Below are 19,596 nucleotides of genomic sequence, written 5' to 3'. Positions count from 1 at the left end.
TCAAATCCCTAAACTTAGTTTTCAACTATAACCGTAAGTTGTACTTGAACTTGTTATCTGAAATGGGTTTTGTGTTTGTGTTAAAGTTTCAATTTTTATGGGATTTTCTGAACATAGGGATTTCTGATGCATGATTATATGCATGTAGGGATTTTACTCTGTTCTTTTCGTTTGTTTCTTTGTGAGTAACCTACCATGAGTCTGAAACCCTATTTTGTGTTGCAGTTCTTGACTGTTGGATATCTTTTTTTTTTACAGATGGATGATAACAATGTCACTCTGATATTGTATCATGGAGGATTGCTAGAGTTTAGTGGTGAGAATGGCAGTGCATCCTATGAAGGGGGTCAAATGTGTGTTTGGGAGGATTTGGATTTTGACAGAATAAACGTCTTTGATGTGACGTTAATGGGCAAAGAACATGGTTATGCCGTGTTTCATACCATATGGTGGCGTGACCCAACAGTTTCAGAGGAGATTAAGTTGAATGAACTTTGCACTGATCGTGATATCATGGATATTTGTAAAGCAGTCAAGTTGAACAATGGGGAGATTGAGATCTATTTTGAGCACCCTCACCTTAAGCCCTTTGCTATGATTCCTCCACCCCCACCCCCACCCCCACCTGCTGATGAAGAAGGTGCAGTTGTGGTGGTTGAGTCTACTATTGCTGATGATGGCCATGAAAGGATGTCTGAGGAGGGAAATGGGATGGGTTGTGGTGTGGGAAATGTGTCTGAAGAGGGAAGTGGGATTGGTGCTGATAATGTGAATGAGAGGGTGACTGGTGAGAGAAGTGGGATTGGTGTTGTTCATGTGAATGAGAGGGTGACTGGTGAGGGAAGTGGGATTGGTGTTGTTCATGGAAATGAGAGGGTGACTGGTGAGGGAAGTGGGATTGGTGTTGTTCATGGAAATGAGAGGGTGACTGGTGAGGGAAGTGGCATTGGTGGTGTTCATGGGAATGAGAGGGTGACCGTTGAGGATGTGAATGAGATAGTTTTTGAAGAAGGGAATGGAAGAAGAAATGACAAGGGGAAACAAAAGGCTTCTGAATAGTATGACTACAATGGCATGGGGAGGAGAATCAATGATCCTATCTCAGATGACAATAGTGAGACTGAGTCAGATGATGATGCATTTAACATGGCTCATGCAAAGGGAAAGGCTGCAGTAACTGGTAGTGAGTCAGATAATGACAGTGACTACATACCAGAGGAAATTGAAGAGGAAAATTGGTCTTTGGATGATGACAACAACTCTTATTGTAGTGAGGACCTCCATAGTCCTGTGAGTACAGATGATGAGGGCAATTCTAGGGTTAAGCAAACTTTCCCACAATTTGATGAAACTGCAGGGTATGGCAATATCCATCTAGAACTTGGCATGGAGTTTGCAGATTTGCAATCATTCAAGGAAGCTGTTATAGATTACACTATTGAGGTGGGAGACAAATCAGGTGGTTGAAGAATGATAAGGACAGGTGTAGAGCTGAGTGCATGGGAGAAACCTGTAAGTGGAAGATCTACTGTGCATGGTCCAGGGCAAGACAAAGCTTTCAGATAAAAACCTACGTAGAAGAACATACCTGCAGCAGGTCTTTCAGAAATAAGCAAGCATCAACTAGATGGGTTGCAAAGAAACTTGAGAAGAAACTCAGGGCACAACCAAACATGACTCATGCTGAGGCTTTTTGTAAGACCCAAGTTTTTAAGCTTAGAATAAATTAGTGAAATTTCCGATTCACGAATAAGTTCGATGTAACATGAAGTAAGAAAACTGGATAAACGTTTATTAAATGGAATAAATGTATGGAGAAGATATTTCACGAGAAGGTTAAGGACAAGATTCGAATCGACGAAACTTATGACGCCAGTATTATTCGTTTACGCCTAGGACAAAAACCTTAGGAAAAGATTAATTTAACCCTTGGAACACTATAGGAATAAATTCCAAAAATCTTCAAGAGGAATATAAGAATTTCTCTTATTCCTTTCCATAACAAGCGTTTCGATACGAAACCCTGGAATGTACGAAGGTCAAATTCCAATACTCGGAAGTTTGCCGAAACTAAATCACTGATAGTTCAAAAAACCTAAAATCAACCGACGATGAAGACTTTTTCTATTCGGAGCTTCAAACGAAGATTCCACACGCGTATGCTTATTTCTCTTGATATTTCCAATCTTTCTTCGGAAAGAAGTTTTCTCATCCGACATCAACTGCAAAAAGTAGTTTTTCGGGTAAAATCGATTTACACCGACTTTGGATCGTTTGATTTAATTCCATGAAACCTCTTTTGAGTTTTGGAATTATGTCGCCAGAACCTATCTTAGAATTCACAGAGGAATACGTAGGAAAAATCGGAATCGCGAAATTTTCATTTTTCCGCATTTTCCAAAACCTATAAATAGCAAGAAAATGAAAATTTTCCAAAAACCCTTCACCCATTTCACCTAAACCCGCGAGCAAGGAGGAGGAGAGGAGGAGAAAAGATTTTCGCCGATTCTTGCCTGATCGTCCCACAGTTCGTTGCTGCGCGTAGGCCTCGAGGTACTGATGCTTTTCCTTACCTCTGATCGTAAATTCTGTCGCTTTTCTCTATGTTTTTCTGTGCTCAAAGTTTTGAGCTTTTTGTAAAACTGTCCAAATAACTTGATTTCTCTGTCTAAACTTATTCCCTGCGTGCCCCTGAGCATGTTTAGCGGATTATATTTCGCCGATTCTCGTCGAATCGCCGCCGAATTTCAATTCTGCTCATAATACCCATTTTTTGCTAAAGTTCCGTCCTTTGGGCTTAAAACTCTCGACTGAGCTTAGCGTTAGTAGGATTAGTCGTCATAATCGTCGTTGGTGTCGACCCCATCTAATTTGTTTTTTGAAATTCTGATTTTGAGTTTCCGAGCTAAAAATATTGACCAAAATACCCCTGCGACAGTTTTCGATCCGATAATTTTTTTGAGAGTTTCCCTGGCCTAGATATCGCCTAAGAATACCTAGGAATTGATTTAGATCGAAGAAAAAGTTCGGAAACCCTATTTTCCATAGTGGCCGAAACCTATTTGTTAGGGTACCGTGTCCAAAAATAATTTTTGGGTCTCTATGACGTGGGCCATTGCGTAGCTCTTTCGATTGTCGAAATTTTGGCGCTGGTTTCGTGTCATTCCGAGTTCTGTAGCTCGAGTTATGCTCGTTTTAGCGAACGAAGTCTCCGTTGTCAATTTGTGCCTAAATAGGAACTCTGAAGCTTTAGAGGCTTTCTTTACGATTTCGATTAGTATTAGTAGATCGTGTTGCTCCTAGTGAAGCTTGTGTTGATGATTGTGTTTCCTTGTTCTAGGTTCACAACTTCCATGCCCAACTTCTACTCACGAAGGTAAGGGTAACTCAGTTTTAGAGTGTCCTTGAGTCTTGCATGTATTTATCGCACTGCCTGCGTTTGAGATGAAGATGTTTATATTGATTGGCATTGGATTATGATTATTATGCTTGCAATGTTGTATGCTTGCTTATATTGACTGTTTCTGAGGCTTGTGCCAAATGTTTTCTGAAGGCTTCGACCGAGTAAACTTATTGAGACGTGTGTCTCCGTTTTCTGAGAGGATTCAGCCGTTTACTGGTTTCTGTCATTGAACTGAGTTGGTATGCAATTGAATTGGTTTATGTTCGTTGATAATAGGAATAACATGTGGTTGCTCCGAATTAATAATTGGTTTGGGCATTGTTGTTGATTGACTTGGCATATAGGGCCTAAGCCTAAGAGGCGATCAGGTGATTGTGTTCACCTGGTTGTCCCGTCTTGTGTGTCGTATATGCGGCGGTCAGGTGATTGTGTTCACCTGGTTGTCCTGCCTTGTGTGGCGATAAGCGGCAATGAGGTGATTGTGTTCACCCGGTTGTCCCGCCTTGTGTGGCGCAATAAGTGGCGGTCAGGTGATTGTGTTCACCTGGTTGTCCCGTCTTGTGAGACGCTAAGTGGCGATGAGGAAGTGTGGTCCTATCATTGTCCCGTCTTGTGTGACGAATAAGTGGCAGTCAGGTGATTGTGTTCACCTAGTTGTCCCGTCTTGTGTGACGTATAAGTGGCGGTCAGGTGATTGTGTTCACCTGGTTGTCCCGTCTTGCGAGACGTTATTGTTTGATTGATATTGTCGATATCTGATTTGACGTTATATTGATGAAGTTTTGATATCTGATTTAATGTTATATTGTTGAGGTTGTCGGTATCTGATTTGATGTTGTATTGTTGAGATTATTGTCATATGGTTTGATTCTATACTGTGGAGGTTGTGGATATCTGAGATGTTATATGCTGTTAAGTTGTTATCTGATTTGATGTTATATTGTTTAAGTTGTTGATAGCTGAGTTAATCTATAGTGTTGAGGTTGTTGATATCTAGTTTGATTTATATTGTTGAGGATTATTGATATCTGATTTGTCGTTAAGTTATTGAGGATTGTTGATGCTTGAATAAATGTTATGATGTTAAGTTGTTGATATATGAGTTGTGTTATGATGCTAGTTCATTTACCATGCTATGTACTTAAATTTGAATAGCATGATTTTCTCTTTTATACATGGTAATTGCATGGAGTTAACCCTTTTCTATTTGCTACTTGTTGTTTGGGCGCTTAACGCTATTAGGCGATGGAGAGCCTTCCGCTGAAGCTTAGCTGTTCGAGTTGGAGATCGTGACCGTGGGCGGTCGAGTAAAGGTGGATGAAGCAGTTGCTTCTCCCTTTTTGGAGGACTATGTCTGAGTTTCTTTCTCCATCTGAAAACTCTGTTGTTTAAATCTTATCTTCGCCACTTGTCTAAATAAGCGTACTTATTTTGGAAACTTGCTTATGATATTGTAAGACATTATTATTATATGTCGGGAACGGGTTGTTTAATTAAGACTATGTTATGTATTAAACTGTGTTTAGTTGTTTTGAAAAGGAAAAAAATTATCGTGTTTTCTTAGGATTACGAAATAGTCCTTAGACCTTGTTAGGTTACTAATGTGACTCCTCAGTTGAGAAATTGGGGCGTTACACTTTTGATTACATGAAGATTGAGTATGGAGTGCACTTGAATGAAACTAAGATTTGGAGGTCAATGAAGAAAGCAAGGAAGATGGTGGAAGGCAGTGAAGCAGAGCAATATGCCAAACTTTGGGATTATGCCCATGAGCTTCTTTTAAGCAACCCTGGATCTACTGTGAAGATGGATACCATTGCCATTAGTGAAACAGAAAGATAATTTCAGAGGATTTACATATGTTTGGATGGATGTAAGAGGGGATTCAAAGCTGGATGTAGACCCCTCATTGGCCTTGATGGATGTTTCCTCAAAGGTTACTATGGAGGGCAGCTTCTTTCTGCAGTTGGCCAGGATGCAAACAATCACCTCTATGTGATTGCATATGTTGTAGTTAATGTGGAGAATAAGGACAATTGGAAGTGGTTTTTGGAACTACTTCATGCTGATTTGGGTGACTACCAGCAGTATGGATGGTGCTTTATTTCAGACATGCAGAAGGTAACTTTTTATGTTGATCCCAATTATTTGTTTTGTTTTTTGAGGACTTGTTTGAAATATTGTGTATTCATGTGAAGACTGATTGGAATGAACATGAAACTTGTAAGGACTAATGTGAAATGTTTTATGTTTTTGATCAGGGTCTTATTCCTGCAATGCAGGAAGTTATGCTAGGTGTGCACCATAGGTTCTGTGCAATGCACCTTTGGAGGAACTTCACAAAGCAATGGAAAGACAAAGAGATGAAGAATGTGGTGTGGGAGTGTGCTAGAGCAAGAACAATCCCTGAGTTCAATGCTAAGATGGACAAGTTGAAAGCTAAAAATGTCCAAGCTTGGAACTATCTGAACAAGTGGCCTAAAGAAGCATGGACTAAGGCTTACTTCAGAGACCATCCAAAGATTGACAACATTTGCAACAATGCATGTGAGACCTTTAATGCAAAAATCCTCAAGTATAGGGGGAAGCTAATTTTGACTCTGTTGGAAGAAGTGAGGTGTTACATTATGAGGACAGTGGCAAATAACAAGATGAAGCTGAGGGGGCACCAAGGCATGCTTCCACCACTGCAGCAGAGTAGACTTGAGCACCAGAAAGAAGAGAGTAATGGATGGACACCAATATGATGTGGAGATGGTTATGGTTATGAGTATCAACTGCAAAGATGGGAAGGAACAGTTAGTGTGCATCTCTCAAATGGGACCTGCCACTGTAGGTTTTGACAATTAACTGGGATGCCATGTAAGCATGTGGTTGCTGCATGTGCACACAAGAATGAGCCTCCAGAAAATTATTGCCATGCTTGGCTGACTATGGGGGCATACAGAAGCACTTATGAGTTCTATGTGCACCCCACTAGAAGCCAGCAATATTGGGAGCCCACTGATTATGTTAAGCCACTTCCACCCAAGGTGCCAAAGAGGAAAGCTGGAAGACCAAGGAGGAAGAGGAGAAAAGATGCAACTGAGCAGCAAGTGGCTGGAGGATCAAGGACAAGGCTGAGAAGAACTTATCCAGACATTACATGCACAATGTGTGGTTTGACAAAGCACAACTCAAGGAGCTGCAACAGGCAAGGTGTGTCACGTATGCCCAGGAATTGGGTTCCACCACCACCTGAGGAGACAGAGAATGGTGAACAAACTGAGAATGGTGGGCAAACTGAAAATGGTGGGCAAACTGAAAATGTTGATGCACAGCCAGGGCTGCAAACTGAAATTGATCTGTCTCAAAGTGCACCTAATGACATTGATCTCTCCCAGCCAAGACAGCCAGCACCTGAGGTAAATTATTCTCACAATTTTACTTCTTCCTTGTACTATAATGAAATTATTAATTCTATTTAATTTCTTGTTGTAGGGAACTTCAAATGCTCCAGTTGATCCAATGCCCACTCCAGCAGCTAGAGGTGGCAGAGCAAGAAGTAGGGGCACAAGAGGTGGTACAGGAAGAAGAGGTGGTACAGGAAGAAGAGGTGGGAGAGGGGCTTCTATTGCAAAACCTGAAGTCATAAGCCAGCCAACTCCTGAAGCTCCTCCTCTACAAAGCCAGCCCACTCCAATTCCCCATAGGCCTGCAACAGCTCATGCCCCAGCCCCTGGACCTGCCCCTATTGGATTTGTTATCTGGCCCAATGCTCCCACTGGAATTGTGCATAGGCCTACAACAACTTTCATAAGAGCTCCCATAGGAGGGTATAGGCCACCCCCTATTAGAGCTCCAATGTTTAGGCCTCCACGCCAATCAAACCCAACTCCTCCCCAAGTCCAGCCAAATTTCCAAGGTAGGAGGAGTTCACCTCCACCAAGTCCAGGTCCAGTTAATCATCAGCTCCATGGGGACCCTATGACATTCATGCCAACTCCTTCAGTACCATGGAGGCCCTAATGTTTCATTAAGATCTTACTTTTTGATATCCCCATCCTTAGTATGATGGTGGAAAGTTGTACTTTTTTTAATCATGTCTCAAACTTGTGGTTTAACTTTGATAATGCTCTCTGGTATCCCCGTCCTTAGTATGATGGTGGAAAGTTGTTATTTTTTTGTATCCTGTTTGAAACTTGTTAGCTACTTATTATGGTTATGTGGCCAGTTAAGTTATCTTGCATGAAAGGCCTAATAGCCCTTTTGTTTATGTTATAAACAAGTTGTCTTAAACAAGTTGCCTTGTTATGTTATAAACAGGTTGTCTTATTATGTTACTTCACATTTTGTCTTATAATGTTATATTTACTTATTTGCAAAATTTCTGTTATAAGCAGGTTGTTTATGTATGTTGAGAAATTAAAATTCATTGGTAGAGATACTGTGATAGAAATTTAAATTCATTGATAGAGATACTGTGATAGAAATTTAAATTCATTGATAGGGTTCAATAGACTAATACAGATAAACCATACATGATTACAAACTGCTTCCCTCCCCCCTCTCCCCTAGGTTCACTCATTCTACACAAACAGTTTCAAAAACACCATAAACAACACAACAAATCCCATGAATATGACACATGATTTCATGAAGTGAATTTGTTGCATATGAGTGTCATTGTTCTTCAGCATAATTCCCTGCATGATCCTAATCTCTTCAACCAAAAACTCATTCTTCTTCTGCATAATCTCCTTCATCATCACTACCTCCTGCAACAAGGTCTGATTCTGCAACAAAATTTCCTTCAACAGCCTCACTTCTTCATCATTGTTGTTAGGGTTCTGTCCATTTGAAACCAGTTCACCTTCTTCTTCAACCCAACGAAAAAAATTACAATTGGACACATGACCCTGCAAACAAACACAGCAAATGTTCAAGAACAACAACATTCACACGATAGCTACAAATTGAAGCTTCCAGGTAACAAACTTTGGAAACAAGAGTTACTAACCTTAGGTAAATAGCAACTATAGAAAGCTTTTCCTGGGTTCAAATCAGTCCTTGATACCCTAACCACAGCCTCTTGACCACTTGCAGTGGGGAACAACAACATTCACACGAGAGCTTGAAGAACCACTGTAATTCCTGCAATTGTTCGGTTGAATCCGCGACTTGGAGCTCCCACTCATTGTGTGTTCAATTGCGACAGAGAGGGAAGGAGAATTCAGAGGAAATGACGAAGAAAGCTTGGAAGGTTAGGGTTACGAGAATTAGGGGAATTTGGGATTTTAGGGTTCATCATCATATAAAGGGTTGAAAGGACTAAATTGAACTCTTCCCAAACATCCACAACGTTAACATTCCACATCAGCTATGGATCGGATTTATAAAAAAAAAAGCCATGTCACACTTCCGTTAACGGAGGTGACTTTTTTTTAACCAATGACCACTGATGAGGGAGATTTGCCACTTTCAGGGACCACATACGTCATTTTGAAGTTTAGGGACGAAGTTGAAGACGGTGAACACTTTCAGGGACGAACTTGGCTATTTACCTAAAATCATTTTATGTGGATTTGACAATTTATTGTCTGTGCTTTTGTTTTATATCATTAATTAACAGGATCGGGTGACAAGTGTCCATATTAATTTTAACACAACACGTCTATGCTCTTGTGATTTAACCCTGTATGTAAAACTCAAAATTGCTCACGGGTTAGTATTTCTACTTTTCTAGTACAACTTTTGGTAATTTATAGTCTATATAGTCTAAAACATTAAGTTCTTGAGATTTTTTTTTTATTCATAAGTTCTTGAGATTTTGATTAAAACCATATTTTTTTATACATTAACATTATCGAGATCGAGATTTGAAACCCGAAAACTCATCTGCTAGATATTTAAAAGGCTTAATTCCACTTTGGGCCCCTGATCTTTAAAAAATGAGCGATCGGGGCCCCCCGTGTTTAAACGTAGCGGTCAGGCACCCCAACGTTTCAAAAAAGTGCGATTGGGGCCCTTCTGTTATGTTCCGTTAGTTTGACCAAACGGAGCAGTGATGTGGATTTTCTTTTTCATTTTAAGATTAAATTTTTGGCTTAATTGCCTGGTTCTTGAATCTAACACTTTCAGTATCACTTGGTCACCTTTTCTTATCATGAATTGTTACATACAATGTCCAAACACAAATTCTACCAATAAAGAGCTATCTTAGCTTGGAATCAATTCAACAAGTGAATGGATACATTCTGTCTTTTACACAAGGAGAATGGTTTACTAAGAACACATTCAGATATCTCAAAAAATCAAACCCAGCAACACTTAAATTGTTCAGTTCATTCAAGATCCCAAACAACCCTCCACTGCTTTGATTCTGGATGAAAATGAAGAGTCTGGGCAAAGAAGATAAAGAAGAGCAACCGAGCCACCACCAACACCATCCAAACCCAGCAACCTAGCCACCACCAACACTACCCAAACCCAGCAACCGAGCCACCACCAACACCACCCAAACCCAGCAACCGAGCCACCACCAACACAAATACGCTTCCCCCCCCCCAATTTTTTACCCTAATTTCACCCTAATTTAGCAAGAGAAAGAGAAGAGGGTGAGTCGCCGGAAATCGCCTCCGGCGGCGGCGCACGGCGGTTCACGGCGGAGGTTGTCGGAATCGGAAATTTCTTTGTGGGTTTTGTTGCGGACGAGGAGAGGAGCACAGCGGTGGTGTTGGTTTGTTGAGATCGTGAGCGGTTCGCCGTAGATCGGACTTTGAAGGCGGCGGTCCTAGGTTTTCATGGTGGTGATGGCTTCCACGTGGTGGCCATGGTGGCTGCCCTTTAGGTTCGCGCGAGGATGATGAGGAGGTGATGGTGTGACCGGCGGTGGCTCTCATTGAAGAAGAAGAAGGAGGAGGCGCAGTGATGGTGGTGTGGCCAGCGGCAGTGGCTCTCATGGAAGAAGAAGAAGAAGAAGGAGGCGCAGTGATGGTGGTGTGGCTAGCGGCGAGCTCGCGTGAGGAAGCTCGCGGTGGTGGTGGCTTGGCCGAAGAGCAGTGGCGGTGACCATGAAGAAGAAGATGAAGTTGTGTGGTTTTAGGGAGAAAAATGGAGAAGAAAGTGAGAAAAGGGAGAGATGTCGAGATTGAGAGAGAATTTGGGGGGGGGGAATTTTTGGGTAAAAAAATAATATTAAAATGAAAAAGAAAATCCAGGTCACTAGTTCCGTTAGTCAAACTAACGACACTTAACAGAAGGGCTTGAAACGCACGTTTTTGAAACGTTGGGGTGCCTGACCGCTATGTTTAAACACGGGGGGCCCCAATCGCTCATTTTTTAAAGATCAGGGGCCCAAAGTGGAATTAAGCCTATTTAAAAATACGATAGTTTATTTTTCCAACTTCTTATGTAGCATAATTCTTAAAACCCAATAGTTTATTTTGCCCAACTTCTTACATATCAAATTTTAAAAATACAATAATGTGTTTTTAATATACCGATTTTAGAACCTTGAATTTAAACATATGTATACTGTAAAAAAAATACGTATTATTGAAAATTTGGCATATGAGAATTTAGGATACTTGATTTTCAAAAGGTGAATTATGTGTTATCCGTAATTGTTTTTAGGTTTGGTACCTCGTGTGGTACTTAAAATAATAATTTTTTTATTTATTAAAAAAATGGATTATTTGTTGTTGTAATTTCTAAAAGAGATTAATTTCTATGCACCGACGGTGTAAAATTTTTTACACCATCATTCATTCACAACCTTCCATTTTCTATTTTAGATATTATTAAATTCAAAATTAATTGTGAGCTAACAAAATGGAGAGATGTGATTGAATGATGGTGTAAAACTTATTTACATCGTCGGTGAATTGAAATTAATCTCTTTCTAAAAAGAGAAAAAGGATGATGCACCGATGTGTAATTTTTTTTTACACCGTCAACCGATCAGATTTCAAGGATGTGTCACGTCAATTAATAAAATTAAATAAAAAAGAGATTTTCTCACATCTTGAAATCTGATTGGTTGATGGTGTAAAAAAAATTTATACAGTCAGTGAATAGAAATTAAACTCTTCTAAAAATTAAAGTAATGAGTTAATAACACATTATTATTAATTATGTTTGTTTATATCATTCAATGTACAATTTGAAAACTAGAGTTTTAAATCCAACTTGTGACTCTAGGAGATCATCTAAGTTCCTTTATTGACATGATCCATGCTCCACTCATATTGAACCTCCAAATCTTCCTTCATCCTCTTTTTATAAGTTCAAAAAATTGTATCTTTACCATTGGTTTATATCATTTTAGGTACTACACCTTAATCTGGTGTGAGGTACCATAATAAGCACATTTTCCAAATTTTGATAAATGAGATAATGAGGAAAATGTTGGATATTACAAATACCATCTCAACGAAACGTATGAAAACTGATGTGGAACTCCTCTTAGCTATTGATGGTGTATGGTTATTTTCTCTCGCATGATCTAAACGGTTATTATGTGCTTCGTACCTGTTTTGTCAAAAAATAGGGTTGACGGGTGAGAACATGAAAGAGTAAGCGAATAGTTTTGTTTTTTTTTTAATGAATGACTTGAATTGGAGTGTTAATAAGAAGAATAAAGATCTATGTAGAGTCATTTTCACTCACACCTAGAGGAGTAATGATATATACACACCTCATTTTTAAAACACTTCATTTCCACCTCTTTTTGTTTCTATCTCTCTCCTCTTACCATCTATCACATCTCATACTTTCTCTCCCTTACTTTTTCTTTTCTTCCTATCTATCTCATCATTCCACCTCACACACCTCAAAAGAGAGGTGTCTGAGTAACATTATTCCACCTAGAGTTAGAAAGAGAACAAAGTTATAAAAAGGTGATATGTGTTATGATAGCAATAAAAGAGACAAAAAGTCTGTTTGATTACAATTCTCAAACGTGGATCTCAATCATTTTGAATATGTTTGAGAACCAATTTTGAGAATCAATTCTACAAGCTTGATGTGATCGGACAAAATTGGTCAATAATAATTTCTCCATCTTGCTGATATGATTTTGTGTAATTACATTATAATTCAATTAAGAAAATCAATTTCAGTTAAATGTATGTAAACATAAATCACCTCATTGAAAATCACATTTCTAAACTCAATTCTAGTTAAATCTCATGATTATTAGGGCTATCAAACACACATAATGGGATGTGAATAAAAAAATCCTAATGAATCCCTTGGAGCCTACACGAACCGCCTAACAATCCATCTATAATCTCCCTACACGTGTCCAAATCAAGGGTGCCATCACAATTTGAACGACCCTGATTCATTCAGTGTACAAACTTGACCCTGTCAAATATCCAATCAAACCCCAGCGATGTTAACCGACATCCTAACAATCCCCCGTAAGGGCGGTTCATGCTCACGTCACGTGATTCACACATACAATATTTCAAAATCCCAACCCTGACACCGCTATAAATACCCAATAATGCCCCTGCTTCTATTCATGTTCAAATGCGCACTTTCTCTCTCAACAAAACAGTTTCCGCTCTTTCTCTCTCTACTTTCTCTCTCTAGAAATGGGAACTGCAATTCTTCGTTCCCACGATTGCCTTCGAGGCCAGTTCCTCCCAAACGATGCCTTCGCCATCGCAACCTCTCACGTCAAATCACGGAAAAACTCCATCCCTAACCCTAATTTCAATTCCCATGCCAACCAGAACCGCCGCCGGAAGCGGAGTCCGGTGGCCGCCGTTCAGGCCAAGTGTCAAGACCGTGACCGGAGACGTTCCGGCGATCGATCGTCGCCTCCGGCGAAGTCTCCGAACGCCGCGAATCTCGTCATGGAAAAGGTTAAGATCCTCAAAAGAGGCGAGAAGTTGAGCCCGGAGAATATCCCCGGAGGACTCGCCGCGGTGAACCACAAGGTTAAGAACGAGGAGGAGGATCTCGATTTGATGTTGTGCTCGACGGATCGGCTTGGTCCGGATCCGGTGACCGTGGAGGAGCAGGTTAGGGTTTGTGATTCGAAGGACGGGATGTATGCCGGATCGGCGTTTGTCTCGTCTCCGCCTCCGAGCTCCGTTCCGGTTCCGTTGTTTTTGTGGAAGAACGGAGCGGCGACGGCGACGAGTGATTTGAGGCGGTTGCTGCGGCTTGATTTGGAATGATGCTTCGTTGTTTGGAGTTTCTGAGTACTTTTCTCCTTAATTAGGTTTACTCGCATGGTCCTTGACGTGCTTCCTTTATTTTTTCAAGAGGATTGACGTTTGGCGCGAGTGTATGAAGAAATTTGAAAGTGAAGCGAAGATTGTTAGAATGATGAAGATGTGATGATGTTCAGTTCCTGTAAGGGGGCGTAGTCAGTTAGGTACTAGTGTTAGTTCATACGTTGATGACAGAAGGGTTAGAAGAGGAGAATGAATCTCTTGTAAATTCCCCTAGTCTGATATACGTGAATCGATCTAGTATTGTCTAGTCTAGTGTAGGTGTGGGATTTCCATATGGAAGAAGATAGTTTGGTGTGTGTTGTGTTTATCAGGCTTTTGTTTGATTTGTTCTTGTCATACAAGTTTAGTTGTGAAATTTAATTCCAATAGAATAAAATTTGTAGAATTAGCAGCATCCTGTTTTTCTATTCTGATCTGAATTGTCAATTTGACATAGTTATTCCTCTTTGGTGTATGTATTTAGACATTTGAATGGAAGAAGAACTTGTTGCACATTTCTCCAGTTTGATCTTTACCATTACCGCGAAGAACTGTTTGGTTTCTCATTTTATTTTCTTGTTATGTTTGTTTTTATTCATATGTGATCTGGTGGATTAAGGGAATTGGATTCTGCAACCGGTGATGGTTCGAAGTTTCAGATTCCTTAATGCTCAAGAGTTTTAATTCCTTGCTGTTGTTGGAAGGCGAGTTGAAGTATCTAGGAATTCAAGTTAATCCTCATTTCACTTTCTGATTTTACTTGGGTGTAGATATGAAGTAGATTCCTTTACATCATGTGAAGCTTTTGCATTGATCTTACAGAATTTTCAGGAAATCATTGTTTTAATTTCATCTTCACAGAAAATTCAGTTCATAGCTGTCATGTTGCAATGTAACTAGGATCATGAGAAACTAAACTTGCCATTAAAGTGCACAAGCTCTGACTTGACCAGGTGGATCCTCCAATTTGCTTTGCATAATTGCTGAATGAGGAATACTAATGATGAACTTTGACATGCCATTTTCCACACATTATGAGTAGGGCTATGATTTTTTTGGATACAAGTAAACGGTTTCATTTCAATCGATAAGAAGAATTCCGTTAACCTTTCGTTTCGAAGTGAATGTTAATGTTCGTTTACCTCTGGCACCAATGGGTGTCGGAACATAGCTTATGTTGGCATTCATCATGCCAATGGACTATATAACATGAACCGAACTTTTATTGTGAACTGGGATGTAAGTTCGTCCATGTTATAAACTGAACTGAATCTCCAATCGGATGCTGTAGTCTTGAGAATGTATGTGTCGTCTTAGTGTTTTGGTTTTCTGTGGACTCAATTTCTCCTTTCACGTTGAGCATTTGGAACTGGTGATTTATGATCTCGAGTGTTGCAAATGAGGCCCAAATGACAAACCATACATGCCATTAGTCTAAAAAATTCTCAGATATTGGTTATGTTAGTCCCTACACATGGGACACATAGCCCTTGAGAAGGAATATGACCAATGAATATGATTTTTAAGAATTTCGAGTGTGATTTTTGCATTATAAGGAACTAATGTGTCCAATGGTTAAATTTTTCAGGGACGAATTTCATTCACAAATTATGATTTGTCCTAGCAGAGCAGTTAATCCAGTAGAGGCCGCTGTCAGCCAAACTGCTGAATTCTTCGGTGGGTTCGAACGGGAGCCCTAATTGGTATTTCTATGATATGCAGTTGTTACTCATGCTTAGCTTATCTGCATATATGTGCTCCATTCCCAATTCCTGATTAAATATTTGCATCAATTTTCATTGCAGTTGTTTGCAGTTGTTGTACTTTTTAAATACCAAATCTACAGTTTGTCTCATCACTGAACAGAGTAAGCCTAAAATTTTAGTGAGCCTCGCGTAAAATTTTCGCAGTAAGAAAACTGTGTTAATGTATTATTACCATTTCTCTTCACAAAAATACTTATGCAGGGTGTCTGCCTGCCTTATTCATTTTATGGCTTGGTCCAGTATCTTGCTATGCTTGAGATTACTAGATGAGCAACAAACAAGGATAACTTTAAGATTCTTGTTTATGCACGATATTAACTACTAATTTGCCATTCTCATTTTTCTTCTACAGAAGACTTCTTTATATTGTCCTTTTTTACTAACTAGATTTATATTTGTTTAGGTTACTTAACTTAACTACACCAGACGAAGGTTACACTTTATAGAACTAGCTGAAATTTCAATTCTATACTGTATCATGAGCTGTTGTTGACTTGTTGGGGTCTGTGATGGTTGAACTGCATCACCCTGACTCCCTGGAACTTTTCACTTGGTATCTTCAGTTGTATGGGGCAGTACCCTTTTCCAGAACCAGTGTCTCCTCCACATGTATGTCATTTCTTCAATGGGGATTCCTTTGGTTTCAGGCAGGAACACAGAAACAAATATAGTCATGATGGTAATCCATCCCGCAAAAAACAGGAAAATCCCAAACTTGAAGGAGCAGAGAAGCGAAAGAAAGGCCTGGGCAATTATGAAAGTGAACAGAAGGTTTACAGCAACTGTGATGCTCTGCCCTGCTGATCGGATTTCCAATGGAAACACCTCACTAGGAACAGTCCAGCCAAGTGGGCCCCATGACCATCCGAAAGCCAGAACAAATAGGCAAATAACGACTACAACCAATATTGAATAGCTTTTGGACAATTCTTGATTTTCTCCAAACTTGATTCCCAAAATTATGGCTACTATAACCTGCTCATGTGAAAAACAAAATTATAGTCAATTGGATTTGCAAATATAAGCTAAACTTTTCCTCTGCTTTAGCAAACTGCTTCTGTATACTACCATTTTCTCCCTTAATCTCATCATTTTCAGGTAGCAAAGCTGTTATATTAGGAAAGTGAGCCCCTTTATCTTTCTAGAGTTATGCAGTTATACATGCTGATTGAGAGCATTTGTTCTATAGTGGTATTTCCCAAATTCATGGATTTTGTAAGTTGTAAGCATAATTGAAATTTGCATTAAACTGTAGTTTCTTTGTTTCTTTACCTGGCATATGATCATTTGTATTCCACCGCTGATGAGTAGGGGTCTCCTGCCCAATCTATCTACTGTTGCAATGGAAATGAAGGTCGAAAAAGCAAGAACTCCACCAGTCAAGGCTGAAGAGTAGAGAGATGCGTCTCCCTCAAATCCCAGGCTTTGAAACAGCACTGGAGCATAGAAGAGAATTGAATTTATGCCGGTCAGTATCTGGAATGCGGGCATGAAGATTGCCACGACCAACTCTGGCCTGTATCTTTTTTCAAGGATGTTCCGAAAGGGGTGCTTGATGGAGTTAGCCAACTCACTTGCATCAACCATATCTTGGAACTCTGCGTCAACATCAGTTGTTCCTCTGATTTTTTCAAGAAGCTTCCTTGCTTTTTCCTTTGATCCTCGTTCTACTAAGCTATTTGGTGTCTCAGGGAGAAATAACCCTCCAACAGTCATCAACAGAGCCGGTACTGCAGCTAGGCCAAGAGACAGCCTCCACCCCCATGGTTTAATCTTCTGTGTGCCATAATTGATCATGTTTGCTGTGAAAATCCCAAAAGTTGTTGCTACTTGAAACATCATGTTCAGGCCTCCTCGAAGGTGGGTTGGCGCCATCTCTGACAAATAAAGTGGAACAGCCTTCAAAAAAACCACCAAGAGGAGTAGCTATAGTAATTTCTCAAGGTATAACTGGATTATCTTCTAACTCAACATATTTTACTGCACCATTGACTGTTTCCATCACATTACTACTTTTTTTCCTGTAAAATTTTGTGGACTTATGTTAACAATCACATAGTGTTGGGCTGTTGGCACTCACTTCTCAAAGTCACTTTTGCTATCTAGACTCTAATACAGGGCATCCCACTGCATTAAAGGTCCTGTTATGCGCGAGATCCGGAGGAGGGTCCGACCACTGCTATTGTATGCAGCCTTACATTGTTTTTCACAAAGAGGCAGCTTCCATGACGTTAACCCGTGACCTCAGTCACATGGAAACAACTTCTTACTGTTGTGCCAAGGCTACCCTTCTGCTATTTAGACTCTAGTGTTGGTTTTAATTTAAACAGGAATCGCGGTTGCTCCTTTTAAATATACACAAAGCTTGTATGTTCTAAAGTTATAGAAATATGCTATTACCTGATTTCCAAATCCAATGCCAATACCAAGCATAATCCGACCCACGATAAGCATTCCCAGATTAGCTGCTGCTGCATTTAGAGCTGCTCCAATGAGAAAGCTGATACCACCACCTATGATACTTGTCCTGCGCCCATACTTCCTTGTAATTGGAGATGCCACCAGGGATGCAACCAAACCAGCAATGTATAAACAAGAGGTAAATGCCGCTAAGACCTGATCGTCAAACTTGCAGTAGTGGTTTTCTTGTGCGTGCATTTTCTTCTTGTATACAGAGGGGAAGAATTTCTGAAGAAAGTCATCCATGGAAGTAACTCCACCTGTTAAACCACTACACATGTCAAAGAAGTTTTCTGATAAATTACTATAAAGATTATACTATTTACTATTTTTATTTTTATTTTGCTTTTCTAGAATGAGGGAGAGCCTCAACACAACGGTAAGGTTGCTGCTTGCGGTTCAAGTTTGAGTCGTGAAATCAGTCTCTTGCAAAAATACAAGGTAAGACTGTCTACATTAGATCCACAAAGTGGATCTAGCCCCTCTATGGACCTCACACATAGCGGGAGCTTTATAGTAGCTGTTTTTTTTTTCTTCCCTTTTTTGCTTTTCTAGAATATCCTCCACTAATATTTTGAAATTCATTCATGGGCGAAATTTGAGAAAGAAATAAAATCTTAAAAAAGTTTAAGTGGACCATAATTGTTGAACAATGGATAAGAAAGGAAATGAGTCTCTCTCACGTCTCCTCTAGCATCAGTAATTTATAGATAGCTGTTGATATCTTTTACCTGAATTTGATTTCAAACATTTTCCATCTCAGGTAGAGCACAAGTTGGGTGATTACAAGAATATGATGACACAATTGGATATAGAAGAACAGAACCAAAAGCTCATGTGATGCCATTCAATGTGGGGTTATTATTTTACCATCACTGCTAGGCATTAGAGATTTTATGAAAAAAACTGCCTGGACCTGGTTTTAATTGTAATACTGAGATGATAATTAAGAGTTGCATATTAAAATCAGGGAAGGGGGGGATTGCATTTCAGATTTCAAAATTAATAAGAGTTAGTGCAGAGTGCAGACAGAACAGAATGAAATAAAGTCATGGAATCTTGAATTTCTAAGACATGATATCATGCATTTCACTGATAAACTTTTTTGTTTCAGCTTTCAATCACAGAAAGTTCTTATATCTTAATTTAATCATTCTTGTGTAATGAAAAAAAAGAGTATCTAAATTTTGATCCAGAGAATTGATTGCAGAAGAATGTGAAAGTGAAAACTATTGAAGTCATGAAAATTTCTGATTCAGAGTATTGATTAATGATTATAAGAGCACCTGAGATCCCAACATCATAGCCAAAGAGGGATCCACCAGTGGCAGCAACAATGCATGCGATGATGACATGAACAGTGACCTTTCCTTTATATTGCTCTGCCCTCGCCTCAGCCACACCACCACCTGTTGTAAAAGACCCACCTGCCATTTCCTGAATTCTCTTTTTCTCAGAGTCAGATCACACTTAATTTCTAAGGTGAGAGGTTGTGAGAAAATATTCTGATCTTTATGGATCAACATTGTTCTTAAAGTTTCAAATTTATATTGTTGAGGTTACCAACCTTTGCTCCAATAAAGACAGATAACGATTTTATGAACTTTACTACTATAAATTAATGAAAAGATAAGACACTTTCTTACGACTGTGAATTTATTATGTTCAAGGGTGATGACCGCCCCTTTTGTCGTGATGTGAATTTATTTACATTCTCATTAATGTATTGCTATATCATTATTAATGTCATTGTTAT

The 19,596-nt window shown here is 39.5% G+C and overlaps 1 protein-coding gene and 1 pseudogene across 1 annotated transcript; one reads left to right on the top strand and one right to left on the bottom strand.

The window, feature by feature from the left end:
- The first annotated feature begins 12,904 nt into the window (after nt 1–12,904).
- LOC130710491 (uncharacterized) lies at nt 12,905–14,029 on the top strand. Its single transcript, XM_057559775.1, has one exon. It carries the CDS (start codon nt 12,985–12,987, stop codon nt 13,573–13,575), a length of 591 nt encoding a protein of 196 aa, XP_057415758.1. The 5' UTR covers nt 12,905–12,984; the 3' UTR covers nt 13,576–14,029.
- Nucleotides 14,030–15,683: 1,654 nt separating this feature from the next.
- Nucleotides 15,684–19,279, bottom strand: LOC130710489 (sugar transport protein 7-like; annotated as a pseudogene).
- Nucleotides 19,280–19,596: the final 317 nt, after the last annotated feature.

The sequence above is a fragment of the Lotus japonicus genome, chromosome 4 (assembly GCF_012489685.1).
Source record: "Lotus japonicus ecotype B-129 chromosome 4, LjGifu_v1.2".
NCBI lineage: Eukaryota > Viridiplantae > Streptophyta > Magnoliopsida > Fabales > Fabaceae > Lotus > Lotus japonicus.
This window is presented reverse-complemented; position numbering and strand designations above follow the sequence as displayed.